The sequence below is a fragment of the Rattus norvegicus genome, chromosome 9 (genome assembly GCF_021556685.1).
Source record: "Rattus norvegicus strain SHRSP/BbbUtx chromosome 9, alternate assembly SHRSP_T2T, whole genome shotgun sequence".
NCBI classification, from domain to species: Eukaryota; Metazoa; Chordata; class Mammalia; order Rodentia; family Muridae; genus Rattus; species Rattus norvegicus.
Window position 1 is genome coordinate 118,901,092 of NC_141542.1, and position 21,000 is coordinate 118,922,091.

At 46.9% G+C, this 21,000-nt stretch overlaps 1 protein-coding gene across 10 annotated transcripts in view; it reads left to right on the top strand.

The window, feature by feature from the left end:
- The window catches only part of Fer (FER tyrosine kinase), a 308,103-nt gene extending 291,532 nt beyond the window's left edge, over positions 1 to 16,571 (top strand). For 8 of the 10 annotated variants that reach the window (XM_087565632.1, XM_087565634.1, XM_087565633.1 and 5 more), the window contains 3 exons: positions 3,380 to 3,534; positions 7,788 to 7,910; positions 9,015 to 9,355. In XM_087565632.1, the coding sequence (XP_087421758.1) occupies positions 3,380 to 3,534; positions 7,788 to 7,910; positions 9,015 to 9,157 (421 nt within the window). In that variant the 3' untranslated portion in view covers positions 9,158 to 9,355. 10 annotated transcript variants of the gene reach the window in all.
- The last annotated feature ends 4,429 nt before the right edge of the window (positions 16,572 to 21,000 follow it).

Sequence of the window (21,000 nt, forward strand, 5' to 3'; positions counted from 1 at the left end):
TGTGTAGACCTGGAGTCCCTGTCATAGCATGCTACAGACCAAAATCATTACCACAAAATATTGTTAGGTTCAGACTAAATTTCTGCTTTGATTGCTGTTAGGCAACAAGGCCCATTAACCTTAGACCTTGTAGCGATTTAAATGTTAGTTATCTATGTGAGTGTTGGAGTGACCCACAAAACTCTTACCTGGGGCTTCAGATGAGGCATGCACGCTTACACCTGGATCAGGTGAGCCTCTCCTATGCTCCTCTAACATTCCCTACACTAGCCTGTAAGTATCACTTTGTCTGGTACAAAGACAGAGCTTCTGTTGGAGTCTTTGTTTCTGGGTCAGGTGCCTACTCTGTGCCTGCTTTGGGGGAAGCTGCAGAAGAAGGGAGAGGAAACACCTGGATTGCCTTTCCAAGTTTTTATCACACCCCAGAATCACATGTGTGAATCCTGCAAAATCTTTGTTGTTTAACTAACTTATCTGAAGGTCTTGTAATCAGTAGGTGAATACATCATGATCTTACTGCTCTGAGAGAACAAAGCTCCAAACTGTGGATTTTGAAGACTATCTGGATGCAGAATGCTATGTAGTTTTCCTCTTCAAAGCAAATGTAACATTAGAAGTAGATCCTCTGGATTAAATACAGCCACGGCCTCTTGAAAATCTCCAACAGATCATCTTCATGGTTTCTAACAACAGATTTAGATTTGATTACTGTTAGGAAGGTACTAAAAACATTTTCCTCCTCATTCCAAAAAAAAGTAAAAGAAAAAGGAGGCAGTCATGAAATCTAATGCCACCAACGGCACTTGGCCTGGTTTGAACCTGGTCAGTAGACCAGTTCCCGTCTGGATCCCACTTCAGTGTGCAGCGCTCCCATGCAGCAGGGAAGCACTGTAGAAAGACCTGAAGTGTCATCTCCAAAACCAGATGAGCCCAGTCCTCACCCAGACGAGAGATTTAACATGTTTGTTCTTTCAGTAATTCAAGAAAATGTCAAAGCCTGTGGAAGTGTGTAAACACCATTGATTATCTCTGCAAGCATGCTTCCGGGTGCTGCCCCATTTCCTTTGTGATCATCATGTACTCCCGCATTGGCTTGCTTTGGAAAATGATTTACATATGTTGTCCCAGGACCTCTTGTGCCAGTAGTGGTTTCAACAGTAGTACTACTAACCTATAAACAAGAGGAAGAAAACAGCCGTAGCTTGCCCAAAGAGGTGTTGCTGTGTTTATTGTATGCTGCCACTTCATAAACATTCCCTCCTAATCCTGCCAAGTGATATTTGTCAGATAAGTAACACACAGTTTAGTATGCCAAGGCCACACCGCTGGGTAGCTGAAATGGGATGTGGTACAGCCACCTCTACCGTGGGTAAGGCCTGGAGTTCCCAAGACGACATGGATAGCAGCTTCCTACAGATGCAGGATCATAGTGAGCCAGCCATTCCCTGTCACTGCCTTTGGAGGAAACTCCCGCAGTGGGAGTGTGTGGTGAGCTGCCACATTTAAAAACTGGGCAGTGAGTCAGATTCAGTTTTTAACTTGGGCTTCCTTCATGGTTCACTGTGGTGAGACTTGCTCCAATGACAAGAACTAGTCCCAGCAAATCAGCAAAGTGCTTCAAGTGTCTTTGTGAATGACTGTAGGGGCAGCCAGCCAAGTTCCCTGATAAAAAGGGAAAATAGTATCTCTCTGATCATAATCGTGTTCAGTAATTGCAAGTGTAGTTGAATACCGTTGGGAACAGCATCACCCATGAGACGTTTATGTGTCTGTTGCTAAAGGCACAAGTTAGACTTACCTGGCATGATAGTACACACCTGGAACCACAGCCCTTGGGATGCTGGGACAGGAAGACCAAATGAGTTCAAAGCCATCCAGGGCCCAGGGTCACCACTTTTCACAAAGCAACTTAAATATGACTCAAGACTTCCAATATGTGTGTTCCAAAAACACATAGGTAGAAACCAGCTATTTACTCAGGAGAAGATAATTTAAAATGAAAAACCAGAGTGGCTGTCTCCAGCCTGGAACATTTATATAAGATATTATCCATTCACGATTGTTTCTTGAGCACCTGCCATGTGCCGCATACTTGTCCAGACTGGATCCGTGTGCTGTGCAGACTCACAGAGTCCACATGTGTGAGGATCACATTACCCCCTGCATTATTAGCCTTGCTCCCCATCATACTCCAGCCTGCACATAGACTCCTGCAAGCTTCCTCTGCACTGGGCGGGGCTGGGGAATTCCTGTGTGCTGAAGCCTTTCTTAGCTCTCACTTCTGTGTCACTCAAGGCATCCAAATCCAAGTTACCACTGTATCGACTGCTTATTGTTATAAGCATACACACACACACACACACACACACAAACACACACACACACAAACACGCACAAGTGAAAACTACTTCAGTAGCATAAGCCTTCTCATGAAGCAAATCTAATCACAGGACATGTCTGGCTACTCGAGTGTGAGTAAGCAGGCTCCTTGTATGCTGCTGTTCTAACGGAGTCATTACGGTGCCGCCGCTCACACCTTCCTGTTCATCATGTCTGGAAACCATCTCTGACACACACCCTTCCCTCGGGTCTTTGAGTAAATACAGTTATCAAAGAGTCCTTCCTACAAGCTTGTCTACTAGGACTCCCTCCTGTGAGTCTGTCCCTTCACAGCAGCTCTTTGGACCATAATGATGTCGTAGGGTCCTGCACCTACCCACACGTGCGTTATGATGGATCTGGTTGCTGCATCCCCTCACCTGTCTCAGGAAAGGGACCTTACTGTTAGCCTATGGTGAGTAGAGTTCAACAGGGAGGAGCTTCCCTGCTCTTCTCCTTACCACCCCCTTTCCCTGTCTTAGGGGGCTCTGGGTTTGCTCTCTTGCTATAGCCACATGGCTCTACCACACAGAATAAGGTCAAGGCATACAAAAGGAAAGCCCCAGTCTCAGGCACCACTGACCAGGTGCGGTACTCGGTACTCGGCAGGGACTGCGTCACTTGGTGCACTATAGGTGGCAGTCCTTTATCCCAGCAGCTCTAGGGCAGTGCTGCCCCAGGGAAGCTAGTAAACAGTATGTCAAATGCTCTCAGCCTCTCCACTGTGACTTGCTCTAACAGAGAATGGGAGTTTTTTCTATTTAAATGGAAATCTATCTGGTGCCTAGAAAACTAGCATGTGGCCTGCTCCATATGCAAATGTTCTCCTGGGTGATTTTTACCTGTGACAGAACTGATGGGAAGTCTGGTAAATCACAAGCATTCTTAACCTCAGTATAAATACACTGCAGATGTGAAAATGCAAAGTGCAGAAGTCATAAATGTGAAAGCCGTTTCAATGTGTTTTAATGGGTGTTTTCTGCATCTTGTTCTAACCTAGGGACCTGGCTGCACGGAACTGCCTGGTAGGTGAAAATAATACTCTGAAAATCAGTGACTTTGGGATGTCTCGGCAAGAAGACGGTGGAGTGTATTCATCTTCTGGCTTAAAGCAGATTCCCATTAAGTGGACAGCACCAGAAGCACTGAATTATGGTAGGGAGAGACTCTGGGTTTCCTTTTGAGAGTGAATGTGGCCTGTGTCAGCACGGAGCACTCAGGGGCGTGGTTGGGGTAGGGCAGCATCCAGGCTGGAACTACTGAGGGGCAACACAGAACGGTGTGAACATTTCTTACCTTGCTCTTGGACACAGACAGGAGTGCTCTATGTGCGAGACTGCTAGGCTGAACCAGTAAAGGAACATGACTAGACATGACTAGACATGTGAGTTCTGTTGTGCAGAATGTGATTATCTGCACAGCTGTACATGAGGTGCTGCTGCGACTCTGGCCCATGAGTGTGAATGTCTTGTCACTGGTCCAGTAATAGCATCTAAGGTTAAATACGGTCAAGTCTTCACCCTCACTCTGCAGGATCCTGGGCTTAGCCTCTATCTCTGAAACTTAAATAAATCTTGAGCAAAAAGAGAGGTAGACATTGTTTTCATAAGAGCAGGGATTTCTTTCTCCACTGAAACTTTTAAGACATCGCTATTGTAAGAAACTCCACAGATGACACGGGAGCCACTGCGTGTTACCACAGCTGTTAACTGTGGGTTATTCTGCATTTTCACACAAGAGTCTTTTCTGTACCCAGTAGCCCATCATTCAAGTATAAACTAGTTAGTTTAACTTCTTGAGAAGCCACCAAACTGTTTCTAAGATCTGAGTGTAGGGGCTGGAGAGATGGCTCAGCGGTTAAGAGCCCCAACTGCTCTTCCAGAGGTCCTGAGTTCAAATCCCAGCAACCACATGGTGGCTCCCAACCATCTGTAATGGGATCTGATGCCCTCTTCTGGTGTGTGTGAAGACAGCTACAGTGTACTTATATATAATAAATCTTAAAAAAAAAAAAAAGATCTGAGTGTAATTGGCTTGTGGAGGCTGACTCAGATGCTTCCTGCCAGCAAGAAGGGCTTTTGTGAGCTTTCTAGTGATTGCAAACCAACCTAGCAACCAGCAGACTCCCATAGGAGTCTTCTCTGAAGTGGGTGCTACTCCTTATAGGCTGCATTACTAAGGAAGCGATCATTGGGTGAAAGAGAAGTCTAAAACACTCGTATTTGCACAGAGGTTTTCTTTAGATATAAAACATTTGTAAACACCTTTGTGACTAGATTTTCTTCTCATGATTTAAATGCTATGGCTAGTAAAAATGGGCCTCTTGATCACACACCGCTTTAATGAATACCAGCCTACATTTACAAATGTAGGGACTAACTTCAGACACGTGGACCACACAGATGTAAAGTATTTTAAGTAAAAAGGACAAATAGGAAGCTCTTTGGTTGACACTTAGGGACATTGTTTTTGTTGCCTATGATAGGGATTCTGTAAGACACAGAAGGATTTTGGTGAGGAGGAGACACTGTTGACATAGATGACAGTGCAGGTTAGTATAATTGTCCAGTCCAAGAGGAAGAGCCTGAGAAAGACAGAGCCCCAGGGCCAGCCTGAGTAGGCATGGAAGCTCTCACTGAGTTTATTGGGGAAGATTGACTTCAGAGTCCTGTAATGGTTTTTGCTGTTTTAAACAGGGTTGGGGATAGCAATTACCTCATGAAAGTCCTTGCCTCGTGCTGTACTCCAGGTGTTTACTTACTTTAGATCCCTATCTTCCCCACTGATCGCTCATGTTTGCCTCAGGCTGCTGAAATGTTGCCCAGGTCTCCCATTAAGAGGTCAGGGAGATAAAAAACAGTCCTGTGTCCTCTAGAAGCTTTGGCTTAGGGCTGTTGGATTAAGCCGTATTGTGTTACTTAAAACATTTTAAAGAGTCAGGTAGTATTAAAGAGTGCCACACCCCCATCTTTAGCTACCTAATTCCCTGCCCCAGTCAGACATTCGTCTCACACTCACTGGACCTGTGGAGGCCTGACTGGATCTTAGTTACTTTCTCCCTGCTTTGTCAAACTCAAGGGAAACGTTCATTTCCAGCTTATATTCCAGAGGGACATGGGTCTTTCCTGGCAAGGAAAATGTGGCATCAGGAAACAGAACAAACAGGAAGTCGAGCTGGAGCACAAGGCATCGACATCTGCCCTTGATGGCCTTCTTCCACAAGGCTTCCTGGCCTTCCCAGACATCAACCTATCTTAAGGACCCATTGATCACACACACATGAGCTATAAGGGACATCTCACATTCAACCCTCAGCCCTCCCCAGCAGTTAAATGTCTACACTTGGACAACACGACTCTCCTCTACCCTCCGTCCAGTTGTCAACAGAAGTACTAGGTTTATAAAGAAAAGGTAGTCCATTGATCTTTGACTAAGAAATGAAGTCATCTATCTGTCCACTACTGAAAAGGTTTTCCAGCAGGGGGTGAGATAAGGGGTCTTTCCTAGGGAAGAGCACACTAATAGGTCACCCTGAAAACATACAAGTAACATTATATGGACCAAATAGGCTACATTTAGAAACATATACATAGACACACGACACATGCACGCAATGGCAACTGGTGACAGAAGAACCATAGATGTGAAGGAGACTCGGGAGGGAGGGAGGGCAGGGTTTGGGTGGTGTAAACTGTTGGCCACCTGCTTGACTGGAGACGATAATGGAGCTGACAACATAACTACGCAGAAATCCTCTCACTTAAGTGGTGTGATGTAACTGCTGAGACCCTGGAATGAGAGGGGTTCAGGACTCCCTGCTTCCGTGTTGCTGCCCACCTGGCCTGGGCAAGACACCTCCTCCCCGTGCTGATGCAAATTTAGAGCCTTCTCTCCAGCCTGTTGGGTGCCATGAGGGTCGGACCATTGAAAGAACAGCACAGTGCCCTCAGCTTACTCTGCAGTGTTGACATTAGCCAGGTTCAGAGGTCAGGCAGGTGGCAGAGCCCGAGTGGGATCTGTTTACGAGGTGCCTTTCTTGATCTCCACTGAACAACACTGTACCAGATAAGCTGTAAGTCTACATAACTGGATTCTTTACAAATCATAGCCTCAACCTTTAGCCACCAAATGAGTCTCATGAAAAGACTTGGTGTGTGGAGAAGAAAAGTAATTTTCCTAGCCCACAGTACTAGAAATGTCCACAATTACCTCACAGCCAACCTGGAAGCCAATTCCCACAGCTGCAGCTGATAGTGAGCGAGCGTTGCAGGCTGGGAATGGCGTCCGAGCCCTGGGAGCACAGGCAGACTCTGGTCATTTTACTCTCTTCCAGAATGAAAGAGGCCATTCCTTTTTAGAGGTGCAGGGCAGTTTTCTAGGAGTGGCATTTATAAATCCTGGAGTAGCAGATGGATAGAAGACGCTATGGTTCGAGAGACCTTCAAGCTGTGTGTGCTGACACATGCCTGAGAGCCAGCACTGGAGAGACAGGGAGGAGGGTCTGGACTTGAAGGTCAGACTAGGCCACAGGAGACCTCGCCTCAAAAGCAGAAAGCACAAGCTGTCACCGTTACTGCAAGTGGAGTTTAGTTGTGACAGTATGTGTGTGCCATGTGTTGGAGCCTGGGAGGGATGTTCCTGCTGCTTCTCCCTGATATCATGCACACATTCCAGGAGGCTTCTTCCGTAGGATTGTATCTCTATGCTTCTGCTGCTGAAAGCGACCAAAAAACTTCCTAAGAGTTCAGCTCCTGCAGCTCAGTAAAGCAGGCGCACGAGATTTTCACAAACCCAACACCGTGTAGTCTGAAGAGGGTGTCTTAACACCCACTATGTCAATTCCCGTCTATTCAAAGCACATGGGTAAATGTATTTTCGGCAAATGAAACTATCAGTGGGGAAAACGAGACCCTTAAACATGTAAGAATATCTGTAAACAGTGATGAGTAAAAAAAACAAAATTGAAGTTAAGAAACTTTCCTTATTGCTTTAAGTTTGTTTGTAATTTTACTGGAAAGAAAATGACGCAGGCAGAAGACCAAACTGTAGGAATCTGACTTATTTAAATATCTCCTAGGCACTGATGTGTGCAAATACACACACACACACACACACACTCTCTCTCTCTCTCTCTCTTTCATCTCATTCACAGATTACAGGGGATGTAAGCTGAATGCTTGTTCTTGGGGAAGGGGAGAACCGTTAGAGCTCTTTTAGTTGAACTAGCCTCCTGAAGACCCCATTTAATTGTTAACATCACTGGGCCTGGAATTAACACAAGTGCTGAGAATGGGATGTCGCTGTGGCAGCGGTGGGAGCCTGACTGTGCTGTCCGGGCTGACGCTCACAGGCAGAGCCACTCCTCTCATTCCATTGACTCACCTGGCTGTGATGACGTCTCCTTCCAGGGAGATACAGCTCTGAAAGTGACGTGTGGAGCTTCGGCATCCTGCTCTGGGAGACTTTCAGCCTGGGAGTCTGTCCGTACCCTGGGATGACAAACCAGCAAGCACGGGAACAAGTGGAGAGAGGTGGGTGAGCGAAGGCCTGCGTGGGCCACATCGGTGTCCACCCGTCCTTGGTGCCCATGACACTCTGGGCACCAGCTTTGGGAGAGAGGAGTCACAGTGGTGCTGTGTAGGACACAGTCAAGAGGGAGGCTGTTAGGGAAGTCTGTGTTGGAGTACATGGATGTTATGAGGGAGGCTGTTAGGGATCCGTGTTGGAGTACATGGATGTTATGGTTTCTACAGAGCAAAAGCAAATGCTTGCAGGCCTGTCTGACCTGTGGCCCTGAGGTAACATGCAGCTAGGCAGAGCCGGGAACTTGGCAGCACAATCGTAAACATATTTAAAGCATTCTTGGCTCTGTTTGTTTTTTGGGTGCTTGTTTTTGCAATTTGTTTCCTAACCGATTGCACAGTTCTTGAGTGTGAACTGTGAACGTACCAGTCCTGCTATATCACAGTAAGTAAAGGTCAGGTACATCCGCTGGGCTCTCAGCCCAGAAAGAGAGAGCTTCCCTCTATCTAGACCACCTTAGAGTGGTGTTATACTCTGCACGAGATAAATCCCTTAACTCTCCAAGTGAGAATGCATCTAGTTTCCAGAAGGAATTGCAAGAAGCTGTAGTCTGAAGAAATGTCAGGGTGCTCCAGGGAGACAGGGTGACTAGATGGCAGTAGCACCCCACATGCTTGTGTGGGGCACAGCCTCCAACAGGAGGAATGTTGTTCAGATGACTGCCTTGTGGAGCCTGAGTGTGGGGTGGCCCCCTGCCTTGGACACACACCTCCTAGCACAAGCCTCCAACAGCTATACAGCAGCTAACTGCTGACCGTGTGTAAGCCTCACCTACATTTGCTCTGCCTGAGAATTCTGGAAGCCACTTCTTAGAACAACTAAAACAGGCATGTGTGCATGCTAGAGCATACTTCAGACTTACTGACAAATATGTGGCTCTGTAATTGTGTGCCCTGCATCGCCCACGTGTATGTGCTTGAGAGGGTATTTATGACACTGACAAGGTCTCTGCTTTCTACCCCACTTACTGCACACGGCATAATGTCCCATGTGGGTATTTAGGTCTTACCCACCCCCACTCTGAGCTCTCAACTCTTCTCTCGAATCTTCAGGGTATCGGATGTCAGCCCCACAGAACTGTCCCGAGGAAATTTTTACAATCATGATGAAGTGCTGGGATTACAAGCCTGAAAACCGCCCTAAGTTCAGTGACCTTCACAAAGAGCTCACGGCCATCAAGAAGAAAATCACATAGTGCCACCCAGGGCTAGACTCCACCTGCGGGACTCTGTCCTCAGTCACCCTGACTTTATACCACCTTACTGCAACCATCTTTGAAGGTTATGTTTTTTATTAACTGGGTTTTTAAAGTATGTTCCACTTTAAATATGTTAAAGGCAAATTTATTCAAGAAATAAATAGTCCTACCCAGGGCCGTATTAGCTAACCACAACAACCCTGCCATTTGATGCCCCTGTACAGAGAAGAGCAAGGCCTCCCAGGAAGGTAAAAGATATCTTTAATACCGAAGAACATTGGTGTTCTGCCAAAGTTTTCTACTCCGGGCACAGCCTCTGGGCTGCTGTCTTCTGCCGTCGGCCCTCCTCAGTTGGTGCTATAAACAGCCTTGGTAGCCCATGTTTTGCACAACACGTGCCCACCACAGTTGGCTTTCCACTCTGCCAAGGCAAGATTCTATCTATAAATAGAATCATATGTTGGGAATCGCTTGGACCTCCTCGGGCTTCTCTCTTCTTTCCTGTGAGAACATCACACAACCATGTCGTTTGCCTTTCGCTTCCCTCAGCCAGGCCACAGAAAATGGTGTGTGGAAAATTCCCAGAGAGCCCAGGGGACAGAGGTAGTTGCTTCTGCGGAACAGTGCAGAGGACAGGGGTGACAAGGAGCATGTGTGACCAGGAGGGCAGGTTGGGAAAAGAGCAGGTAGCCAGTGCTCACCAGGGAGAAGAAAGCAAGAGCGCCCCCTTCCTCCCAGCTTTCCACCTTCACAGAACCCGTGTCTGGGTCTCGATTCACTAACAAGGTCTAAGAAAGTTTTCAGGATTCATTGAGCCCATGCAAACTGTCTTAAAGACACTGAAGCCCACAGAAGAACAGCATGATTCTGGTTGTGTATCTTCATCCTAGGAGACAATCCCAGAATGGGATTCCCTTCACTTGTACCAGTTTCTGGGTCTTCAGAATCCCTGATTCACATTTACAAACACATCCACCCATATCTACTGAAGTGCAGGGCGGCTATGAATGAAATAGATGGGCCAGGCGCCAAGTCAGTGTTAATGAAGAAAATCTATAGGGATGCCCACATCTCCATTTCCTCTTCCCCCTAAAGCCACTCGCTGGAAATGTTACTGAGAACGCAGCGGTATGCAAGCAGCCATTAAGGTGAAGGCAGGTAAGAGCAGGGTGTGGCTGAGCTGCCTCTTAGCTGCCTCGGGGAACTTCCCATGGTCTGCGCAGTTGTCTCAGAACCAGTGTGGCCCAGAGATGGTCTCCTCCCTTCCTGGCCGTGTAGAGCGTGGATCAGACTTTGAAGGAGGCAGCTGAAGAGAGAAGGACTCTGTTCTATTATTTCAACCTCCTTGCTAATTTTATACACATTTAATGGTTCCTACATGCAGGCTGAAATAAAGGCACACTGAGCCTGCCCGCAGCAGTACACTGCAGCACACAAAGCAGCTCCCTCCTCCGCGGGCACAGCCCTCCCACGGGTCCGACCCTGTAAATAAGCAGAGGCCCTGATGGCACACGGCACGGCACCCCAAGTGCAAACTCAGGCATTCATGTTGAAGTGTCCTGCTCTCCAGGCATCCGCCGGCCCTCAGAAAGAGATAAGACATTGCCTCTCGGGAGCCAACTGAATCTGTCTATAATACACTCTGTCTATGAAAGGGGAAGAAACAGCCTCTCACTGCTTAGCAGTGGATGCCCAGCAAGGGGCAGGAGGCCGGCTTGGCTCTGACTCTGTGAACAGGACGAGAAAGGTAATCCCTGCATTCTGGGTACAGAGAACATGGCTGGCGCTGACACTCACTCATCCAGGCTCTCAGAATTTGCAATTCACATCATAACTCTTGGCTTAAGTTAAAAAGGCTTTTCAAAACATCATGACATCTGCAACATTTAAATTCTATTTTATTCTTTGTCCCAGTGCAGGCAGAGGTATAGTTTAAGATTAACTCATCGGGAGCCTTTCAGGATCATGTCAGTCATACAGAATATTAAATTTAACATAGGCACGTGCATTAAGAAAAGCTTATGCAAAACATTCTTACTGTTAATTTTGTTACGCTTAAAGCATAATTTATTCATCCCTTCTGTCACTGATAATTATTGGAATTATGTACTTTAGGAGGCTAATCCATACCCAAAAAGTGCACATATAAATACAGTTCTGATTTGCAAGTTGATTTAGGGAAGAGAGACTGCAGAAATGCACAAAAGTCTATGATGCCTTTACTTAAAAAAATAATAATCATAACCAGTGGCACCCCAGTAACACAGGTGTGGACGCCCCGAAGCCTGGCCACAGATCTTTATTTTACTAACAGATTAGCCAAGAGCGTTGGGGGCCTGCACTGAGCAGCGAGCGCTCCTTCAGGTCAGCAGTCTGGGCACGCAGGAGAAGGCTGGTGAGCATGAGCGTCTGACTCCCAATGCAGCGCCTACCTTGAGTCACCAGGAAACCTCCCTGAGAAATGGGAGGTCTGTTTGTTGGAGACAGCAAACTTTTCTCCCACAGCCACATTCGATGTGGATTTTGTGTGACCTAAGCTTTCTTCTCAAAGCCGTTTTCTTAGGAAAACGATAAAGAATTACTAGGCCTGTTTTCAGCCCATCCTGATATCAGGTCCACAGGGGAAAGTCCCAAGTGATTCTTTTTCTTTTTTCCAAGACTTAACAGGGACAGTAGAGTCAGTTCCCTTTTCATATCTGGCCACCTTCTCACGGATATCCCTTGTACAGCCTGGAGTCATTCAGTGCGTGCTCACGGAGAAAACAGAACTTCCTACGACTAAGATTATGTTTGTTTCCTAAAACAACCAAGTTTCCTTCTGTGTTGGCCTCTGTTGCCATCAGCTGGCTCCTCTGACATCACCACAGCACTGTGGTGAGACGGCTGTCACACAAGCATTTCAGTGGCATTACGTGCCACACACCGGATTTGGGCAGGGAGCAAGCAGGCACAGCAGGACAGATCTGTGCTGTGTGGCGTGACCCTCACATGCTCTCCAAGTGTTCAGAACATCATTGTAATGTGCCGGGTCTGCAGCATCCTGTAGTCAGCCATGTGTCCTTGAAGCAGAGTGACATCTAAGGGGCTGTCCGCCTGAGTCCTCTTCCTTTCACACCATTGGCATGATCCCTGCCTCTTGTCAGTAGATGTGATTGTCACGGGTGATCTCCTTGGAGATCGGAGCCCTCATACAAAACAGCACCACTGCAGCTGAGGAAGGCGGAGAGAAAGCTCACGTGTGTGTCAACATCTTCAGAAGGTGGAATCCAAGGTTTAATATGAAAAATGACTGTTAGAGTGGCATGAGAGTTTACTATGAAAATAAAGCATTTCCTCTTGTTAACAGATTTACTATACCATTAGAAGGTTTTACTAGATTTTTACTTTACATTTTTCTGGGCTTATTAATTTCATGTCAAAAATGAATACTTTTTTGAGAACCCAAAATGTCATTTCTGTATAAGAAAAGACCCTGATTTAAAAGCCAGCAAGATCACCCTGCTAGGAGTTACTGAGACAGATTTAAGCTCCCATAATATGCCCCTTTGAACATCGTGTTCTAATACAGGTGGTTAATCAACTCTATATCCTCACCCTGAGTCAGTATGAGAAATGCCCCCCCCTCACCCCAGAAACTGTCCCTCTGCCTTCCACTAATGCAAAGATGGCATTCAGGAATGGCATTGCTGTCACTCTGCTAACGTGACAGATTTCTGGGAATAACCCTGCTGTGAAATAACTCATTACAGTGGCCAGGACTAGTGAGCTGGGGCGCAGAGATCTGTCACTGAATTCCAGGTGGCCTGCAGAGAGCCAAAACAAGAAAGAACCAGCTCCCTAAAGCATGTAGACAAAGTGGACGGAGACTGTCATTGTCATCAGGAGCCCTGAGGAAACCTCCAGGAGGCCAGACCCTTCCCCTGCAAAACCAGAAAGAGCATTCGTCCCAAAGAAACCACCTCAATGCCAGGGCCTCTCCCTGAAGCAGGAGCCACTTGGCACTCCACCCAGGGCTGACACCATGTGAGGTACCGGTCCCCTCACTGTCTTCTACCCAGTGAACACGTGGTCCCATGCGCTCAGTCTAGGAGAGTAGCCAAAGCTTCTAGGTCTTGAGCTCATTCCTTAGGTGAAGGCCACAATGCTTCCCATCTCATTAGGACACTTTTATGCAGTAGAACAGGCCAGGGCTGACGTGTCCTAAATGAGAACATGCTTGGGCTACCCTTGGCTAAATGGTTCCTACTGAGGGCCCTGCTGAGGGACCCTCCTGAGCAGCACTGGGCGCTGATGAGTTTGACTTTACCTAAGAAACATTCTGAGGTAGAGCACAGGACAGCAGGGTGAGGGAGTGTGTATCCCACAAAGGGGTCCCAGGAAGGCAGCACTGAGAACACCAATGAGACCCGGGGAAAAGCCCAAAAGCCCAGCCCAAAAGCCCAGTGAGCCAGCCTCGGGCTGTGGGAGGCCTGCTACTGCCCAAGACAACACACCTCAAACCTCCAAGCAGTTGTTTGAAGGGATTGAGTTGACTGATGGGCGTGTGGTCCCTGCTGTCTCGGGAATGGCAAGAGTGCAGAGGGCGGGAAGCAAGCCTTTCATAAGCATGGGTAAACTGAGTAACAGCCTTCCTGTGTGTGAGCCGCCAGTGCTACAGGGAGAGGCTGGGAATGTTTCTGAGTTTTACTCTATTAATGAAAAACTAACCGGCAGGTTTGGCTTCCTTACTAGCCTTGTAAGAATCCTCAAACAAGAATATTGAAGTCTCTTCTTGAATTTCAGAACTGTGCACCCAAACCAGTAAGATGCAACTGGAGTGCTCTGTAGCAGTTACAGACCTGCCACAGAGCATGTCCCCTCGTATCTGCCATGTCTGGCCCAGGAGTGCTCAGGGGCACTATTCTCTGATCTTGTTTTTGCCTTCTTGTTACTTTGTTGCTTTGCCATAACAGAAAGGCCTTCACCGTTGGCTTATAAACACAAGAGTATCTTCTCAGGGGTTCGCACCCTACAGGGAATATGCAGACCCAAGAAGCCAGAGCATACAGCCTGTGAGCCGAGCTGTATGCCCAGGTGCCACGTATGCTGAATGAGTATCTTTACCAGCAAGGCATTCGGACATTTAGGGACAGAAAGACTACTGCCCGTGGGCATGTCCATGTTGAAGATGTCCCTATTCTCTTGGGCTAGTAAGCTGACCTCTGCCTAAAGAAATGCTGGAATAATCTACTGTAAAGCCCTGGGCATCCCATCTTCCCACATCAGTCTACAATAACCCACTTTGTATTCTCTGTACCCTTCTTAAGAGCAGTATCTAAGTTATTCAATTTATGTCATGTTAAATGATTTTCCAAAGCCTCATGAGAGAGGGCACTGTGAGGACCTGAATTCAAAGCCAGTCTACCTAAATAAATACCCCCAGGACACTGTGAAAGCATCAACACTCCATGGTGGTTTCCCAATAGCCTCCTTCCTGGAAAACCAAACATCACTCCCTTTCTTATTTGTTGGGAATTTCTATAGCATCAGAGTAAGTGAGAATGCTACGAGGAGATCCAAGGCAGGTCCAGTAGTAACCTGCAGGGCACATCCAAACCCTGCCTCCTCTTCTCTTCATGTAGCACTGAGTGCCTGACAATCATTACAGGTGAGCCTGTCTTCCCGGAGGCCCAGGTCTCTAAGTGGCCTATGTTGGAACCTTCAGGGCTAAGAGAAGCAGACAGACGGATGTGGATGGATCCCTGTGTAAGGAAACCATCTTTTTCAACTCACCATCTCATGCTTTTTCTTTTTTTAACCAAAACCACCTTACTTAAGAATCTTCCTCTTACAAAGAATTTGGTGGGGAAAACTGCCAACTCATAAGAAATGCCAGACTAGTGTGTGCACCCAGTGAGGCTGGAAACAAACTTGCTCCCCACCCGAGGATGGCTGCACTTTAATTGGGTGTGGGGTGCTGTGGGTCCCCCTTCCATGCTAGTTATAGCTGCCCTCCTGGAGCAGCAATCAGAAGACCAATCCTACGAAGGCACAGTCCCATCACCCCTTAGGTCCCAGGCCTTCCACATCCACAGGGCACAGTACGTGAGCACACCCAGCGGAGGCAGGTTTATTCAGTGTCAGTGAAACTGACTCCCAGCTTCAGCAGGTTACTGCAGCTTCTTGAACAATCAAGGTGATCTGATCAGATCTAACATAAGAAGCTCATCTGCTTCCAATTCATGACCAAAGTGGCCAGAGACTGAAAATACCCTTCCGTCTGCTGGAATTTCCCCTCACTAACATGTCTGTTGTCCTGTGATAGTTCTCCATGTGGACAAAGTTCTTTCGAGACCGTTCTGTTACATCCTCCTTAAACCACCCAGACTGCCTGTTGAATCAGCTTCTGTAGTTAAACACCTAAAGACTATGTTTAAATGCCTGTAGGTTTTATGTTTGGTTTGGTTTTGTATATAAATGATTGTGCGGCTGGGGACCAGGGATGAACGATGGTACACATTCCGTTGTCTTTGCATTACGGTTTGTGTGTAAGCTTTTTGTTTGGTCTGAGTGCTTTTGGTGAGTCCTCTAAAATGCTAAAACTCCCCGAAAGCACAACCATGCGGCCACACAAGTTAAGGTCCCTGGAAGTAGAGGGAAATACAGGTGAGCGCTCAGAGTCCCACAGGCTACTCCGACGTCCTCAGGAGTCAGGCCCACTGAGACAGAAACAACTGTCAACTGGTGCCCAGGCTGCCCGCCCACCATTCTCTGAGCGCAGGCCCACAGAGAGCGGGTACAGAAATGATTTTCTGAGTCATTTCTCTGCTTGTCACTAGGAGGTGAGATCAGTGGTGAGAGGAAGGGCCACCCTCAGTCACCAGTGGGCTAGGTGTGCCGTCTGTAATTAGCACTTTGAGCCAAGCACCCCGGTGGCTCTCGGAGTTCCTCCAATGCCAATGGACGGTCATTTTAATGTCACATGAAAGCACCTTTAATCTTTTGTTGTTATTATTTTAAAAGAATATATTTGTGAAGTGGATAAAAGAAACACTGGAAATAGGGTGCTTCTGAAAATGTCAAGCATAAAACATGGGAACAAGGTCCGTGGTGGTTTCTCCGGCTTTGTCAACAACCCTAACAGTGGAGGAAGTGGCTGGTGGTCTGCCTCGGCCGACTGTCTCAGATCTGTATTTAACACGTATTTATTTGTTAAATTCTACATTCAGAAGAAATACACTTTGAATTTTGGCTAATGTTATAGAACATACTGAAAATTGACTTCTATGTTTTTTTTTAGCACGGGTCCACCGTTTTTGTAAAATAAGGCCATTTTTGGACAGCCTTCTTCTAGGAGACCAATTACCATCCATTGGTCTGCAGAGCCTCTTTTTATTATGTCCTTGTAATAATGTAAAATATTGACAGCAAACCGTGCCGTGTCTCGTTTGATCTTTCTGTCTGTTTACAATTCCCTCCCTCTGCCACACAAATACACTCAAAGGAGAAGATGTAAGTGTGGTCTCCATGGTAACGGCCTCCTCAGGCTGTAACACATAGGGATTAGTAGCTTTGGGTTTCTCTGTAATTAAGCTTGTAAGTCCTGATGATGGTGGTGTGTGCTTCAGTCCAAGGGTCTCTTTCAATTCAGACATCAAAATTGAAACATAGCTCAAGTCTGAGATTTCTATGCTCTTTGGGAATTTGCCAGGGTTTTCTTAAATGTACTGGGGGTGGGATGTGAATATGACTGGCCCTACCAGGATGTGTGACCTTGGAGAAAGTGTGTCACTGTCAGGGTGGGCTCTGAAACCCTCCTCCTTACTGTCTGGAACAAGATCTAGAAACTCCCACATCTTCCAACCTCAAGATCCAGACCACAAGTGTGCCCTCCGTTTCTGGATTGCACTTCATTTTAGATTTAAAGTGCAAATGAAAACAATACCCAGGTAATAATAATGCCTGGATAGGACTCTCCCTTGTTCAGCTGCAAAGGCATAAACAGAGCTGGGTGGGATCTTGCCCCAAGGTCACCACTTTCTTAATCTGTTATCTCCTTGAACACAGGACGTGGGCAGCTCCATTTCACCTCCTGGTGCTCCTTTATTACTTAAACCAAACATTCTGTATTTTTCCTTTCTATGCTTGATCAAAATGTTACCCATGAGAGTAAACCAGAGAACAAAGTCTATGCTGGATGGACTTTTCTGAGACTTCCTTTGTCAATGCAATTAATCTGATTCACTTCACCTTTGACAGCCTCAGGCAGACTTTTCAGACAAGGGCAAAAAGCAGCCACATTCTTCCCCAAAATACTACAAAAACAATCTCTAGTCCACATACTATAATTCTTCTCCTCTGAAACATCTAGAGCCAGGATCCCACAGTTCAAATCATCATCAGCACCAATGTCCTTCCACATTCCTCATTACATCCCACTTGAAGCATTCCATGGCTTTCTTAATCCAAAGTCCCAAAATCTACATTCTTCCAAATAAAAGCATGGGCAGGCTGGTCACAACAATACCCTACTTCTGGGGCCAGCTTCTTTCTTAGTTAGGGTTTCCGTTGCTGTGAAGGGACACCATGACCAAGGCAACTCTTATAAAGGACAGCATTTCATTGGGGCTGGCTTACTGGTTCTGAGGTTCAGTGGCATGAAGCCTGGCAACATCCAGGCAGGCACAGCACTGGAAGAGCTGAGGGTTCTACATCTTGTTCCAAAGGCAAACGAAAGAAGACTGTTCCAGAGGCAAGCAGATCTCTGAGTTTAAGGACTGAAGGTGTCCTGCAAAGATGTTGAGGCTTGGCACCATGAAGAGAGCCTGTGTATGAAGGGCTATTGGTGAAGCCCAGTTGCAGTGGAAGACCCCAGTGAAGTAGAGATGGCAGTACCATGGGAGGATCACCAAAAACAGCAGCAGCAGTGGAGTGCAGCCAACAGAGCCTGGCAGGCTACAGAGGGCAGAGCTGGAGATGTGACCCAAGCCTTTGGAGGAGCCCAAAGACCATGTGTGGATCCCAGACATTAAAACAGGAAGCTATAACATTGAAGTTGTCTTGGAGACCCTTTGATGTTAGAGGGGTCAGAGCTATGGGACCCGCTGAGGAACACTGCTATCAGTAGAACCAGCCCAGGGGAAAGAAGTTTGTTGCAGTCAACAAGATGAAAAAGGAGGTGGAGGCTTGTAGAGCACTTAGATATCAGACATGAAGATGCAGTTTGCAGTTTACACAGCTTGTTTTTGGTCTTGCTTTTGTCCAGTATTTCCTCACTGTAACATTTTGGAATGGTAATGTATATTCTGTGATTTTTGAAGGTAGACTAAATGTATTTTGCATTCTCATATGACTTGTGACACACCTAATAGCATCACTCCCTATGATCCTAAGGGGTCATTTTCATTCAAACTACTGGACTGGGGAGTACCCTATGACCATAGCTCTCCACACTCTGCTTGGCAGTTTAGCTTCTTATCCAGCTGATCGGATTGAATCCTGGACCACCCTCTGCCTTTATTGACTTCCTGAGGACCAGGGACATCTGTCAACCAGGAGACATGGCTCCCTGATTGAATCCCAATCCCCAGAATGAAAGGGCAGCATCCCCAGAAATCCCTGCAGCTCTTGTGGCACTTAAGCACCCCTGGGAGGTGACTTCTTCAGGCAGATGCTGGGATGTTGCTGGCAGGAAACTCAGGGATGAGAACTTGTTTCTGTGAAGAGCATTCCTGAAGTGGCAGTGATGCTGTTGCTCTGTGGCCCTTGGCAGGTATTTTCCCACCCCCCCCCCATGCCTGCTTCCCAAAACCATGCTCACTCTCCTGGGGAGTCTTCACCACTGCCGCCAAGTGGCACGGTTCTAATCAGAAGGGAGCCCCAAGCACCCACCTTACGCTACAAAAGGCCAGGAACCCATGAGCTGTCTGCAAAGCTGGAACCTTTGTCCAGTCGTGAAGGACAGGAAGAGGAAAGGAACACTTGTTTGCTGGCTTCCATGGATTTGGTTGTCTGTCTCCCTACATGGCCTCAGCGTGGCCTCCTAACTAACATCTTTCACCTCAGTCAACACTATTCCATTGCTATTGCCTCCAGACAACCCTGATCTCAAAGGTCTCTTCTAGCTTTCAGTTCTGTGATTGCTCAAGTTTGAGGTCATTTGGGATTTCCTGAAATACCATTGCCTACAGAGTACGTTCCAATCGTTTGCTTATTGCTGGGTCAGCTTTCTGTTACTGTGACAAAACACCCGGGACATGCAACTTTAAAACGTTTATTTGTGCTCATGATGACAGAGCCTCTACCGTGGTCCCTTTGCCTAGATGCTTTGGCCTTGTTCTGGCAAAGTGTATCATTGCAGGAATGTGGCAGAGGAGGCCAGTTCACCCCATGGCAGCATGATAGATGATAATCCAGGATCCCCATACTCCTTCAAAGGCATACCCTGGTGACCTAACTGCCTTTCTCTAGGCCCCACCTCCTAAAACTTTCACACCTCCCAGTACTGTAGGGGCTGGAGAATAACACACACCACACAGGCAGCTCAGATGACACAGAAACTCCATGAAGTGAGCTACTCATTCCCACCTTAAACCTTTGCCTTCTCCCAGCTCAGGAAATACAGAACTGTGCCTTAACAGTCTCAGAGTCTCAGTCTCTCTCTCTCTCTCTCTCTCTCTCTCTCTCTCTCTCTCTCTCTCTCTAGCAGGCAGTATTGCCACTGGGTAGTTATATGGTAAGGTCAATAGACTAGACATTGTTAAAGGTTAACTGATCTACCACTGGAGTGTCTGAAATATAATTATCAAGAATTAATAGAAAAAAATAAATGCGGGAAGCTAAGGCTCCAGTAGCTTTAGAAATGACGCTTCTAGCCCAGCTTTCACTGGGACTCCCATCTTATCCCACATCCAGGGAAAACTTTTGTCTTCCTCCCCAAAACACTCAAAAAGCCTATGACTTAGTGTTTGGTATAAAGATACACCATGGCCATAGCAACTCTTATAAAGGGAAACATTTCACTGGGGCTGGCTTACAGTTCGTGTGACATATGCAGACATGGTACTAGAGAGCTACACCTTGTCCTACCATCCAGATTGAGAGGCAGCAGGAAGAGAGAGTGACACTGGGCCTGGCTTGAAATCTCAAACCCTATCCCTAGTGACGCACTCTGTCCAACAAGGCTATCCCCCACTCCAACAAGACCATACCTTGTAATAAGTACCACTCCTATGAGCTTCTGGGGGCCATTTTCATTCAAACCGCCACAGCCTCCCAGATGTTTAGTTCCAGTCCTGAGTAAGAGCCAGTCAATGAGATAAGCCTCATCTCCTCAGTAGCCCCTTGACCCCTTTGCCCCTGCACACTTTTCCCCTGTGCCCTCCTGATAAATGTCAGAGAGTGATTATGACAGTCCTGTGGCTCAAGTGGACTCTAAGGAAGACACTTAGGACATCTGTGTCTCAGGAAGGAAGCAGGATGGCGGGGGTGGGGAGGATTTGATCATGGATGCTCATCTAGGTCAGAGTCCTGGAGACTTTAAAGAGGGCACACAAGCAGTTCTCAACCCAGAATGACAGACAGTGTTGGCCTTTCAAGGAACCCCAGTTACACAGAACAGTTCAACTCAGCTATTAGGCTGAGACTCATTTTCTAGTGGCAACCAAATAGGAGGAGGGGGCTGCCATCTGTCCCAGCCAAGTCACTCCCTAAGGGCTTTAAAACTAAGTCACATTAAATCTAGCCTTTTCCCTTTGTAGCTCTGATAGCCCCAGAAACTTACATCAATAGATTCTTCCCATTCTTCCCTTCTTCCCCATTACTCATCCTTTCTCATAGTCCGACCTCAGTCATCCCATGAT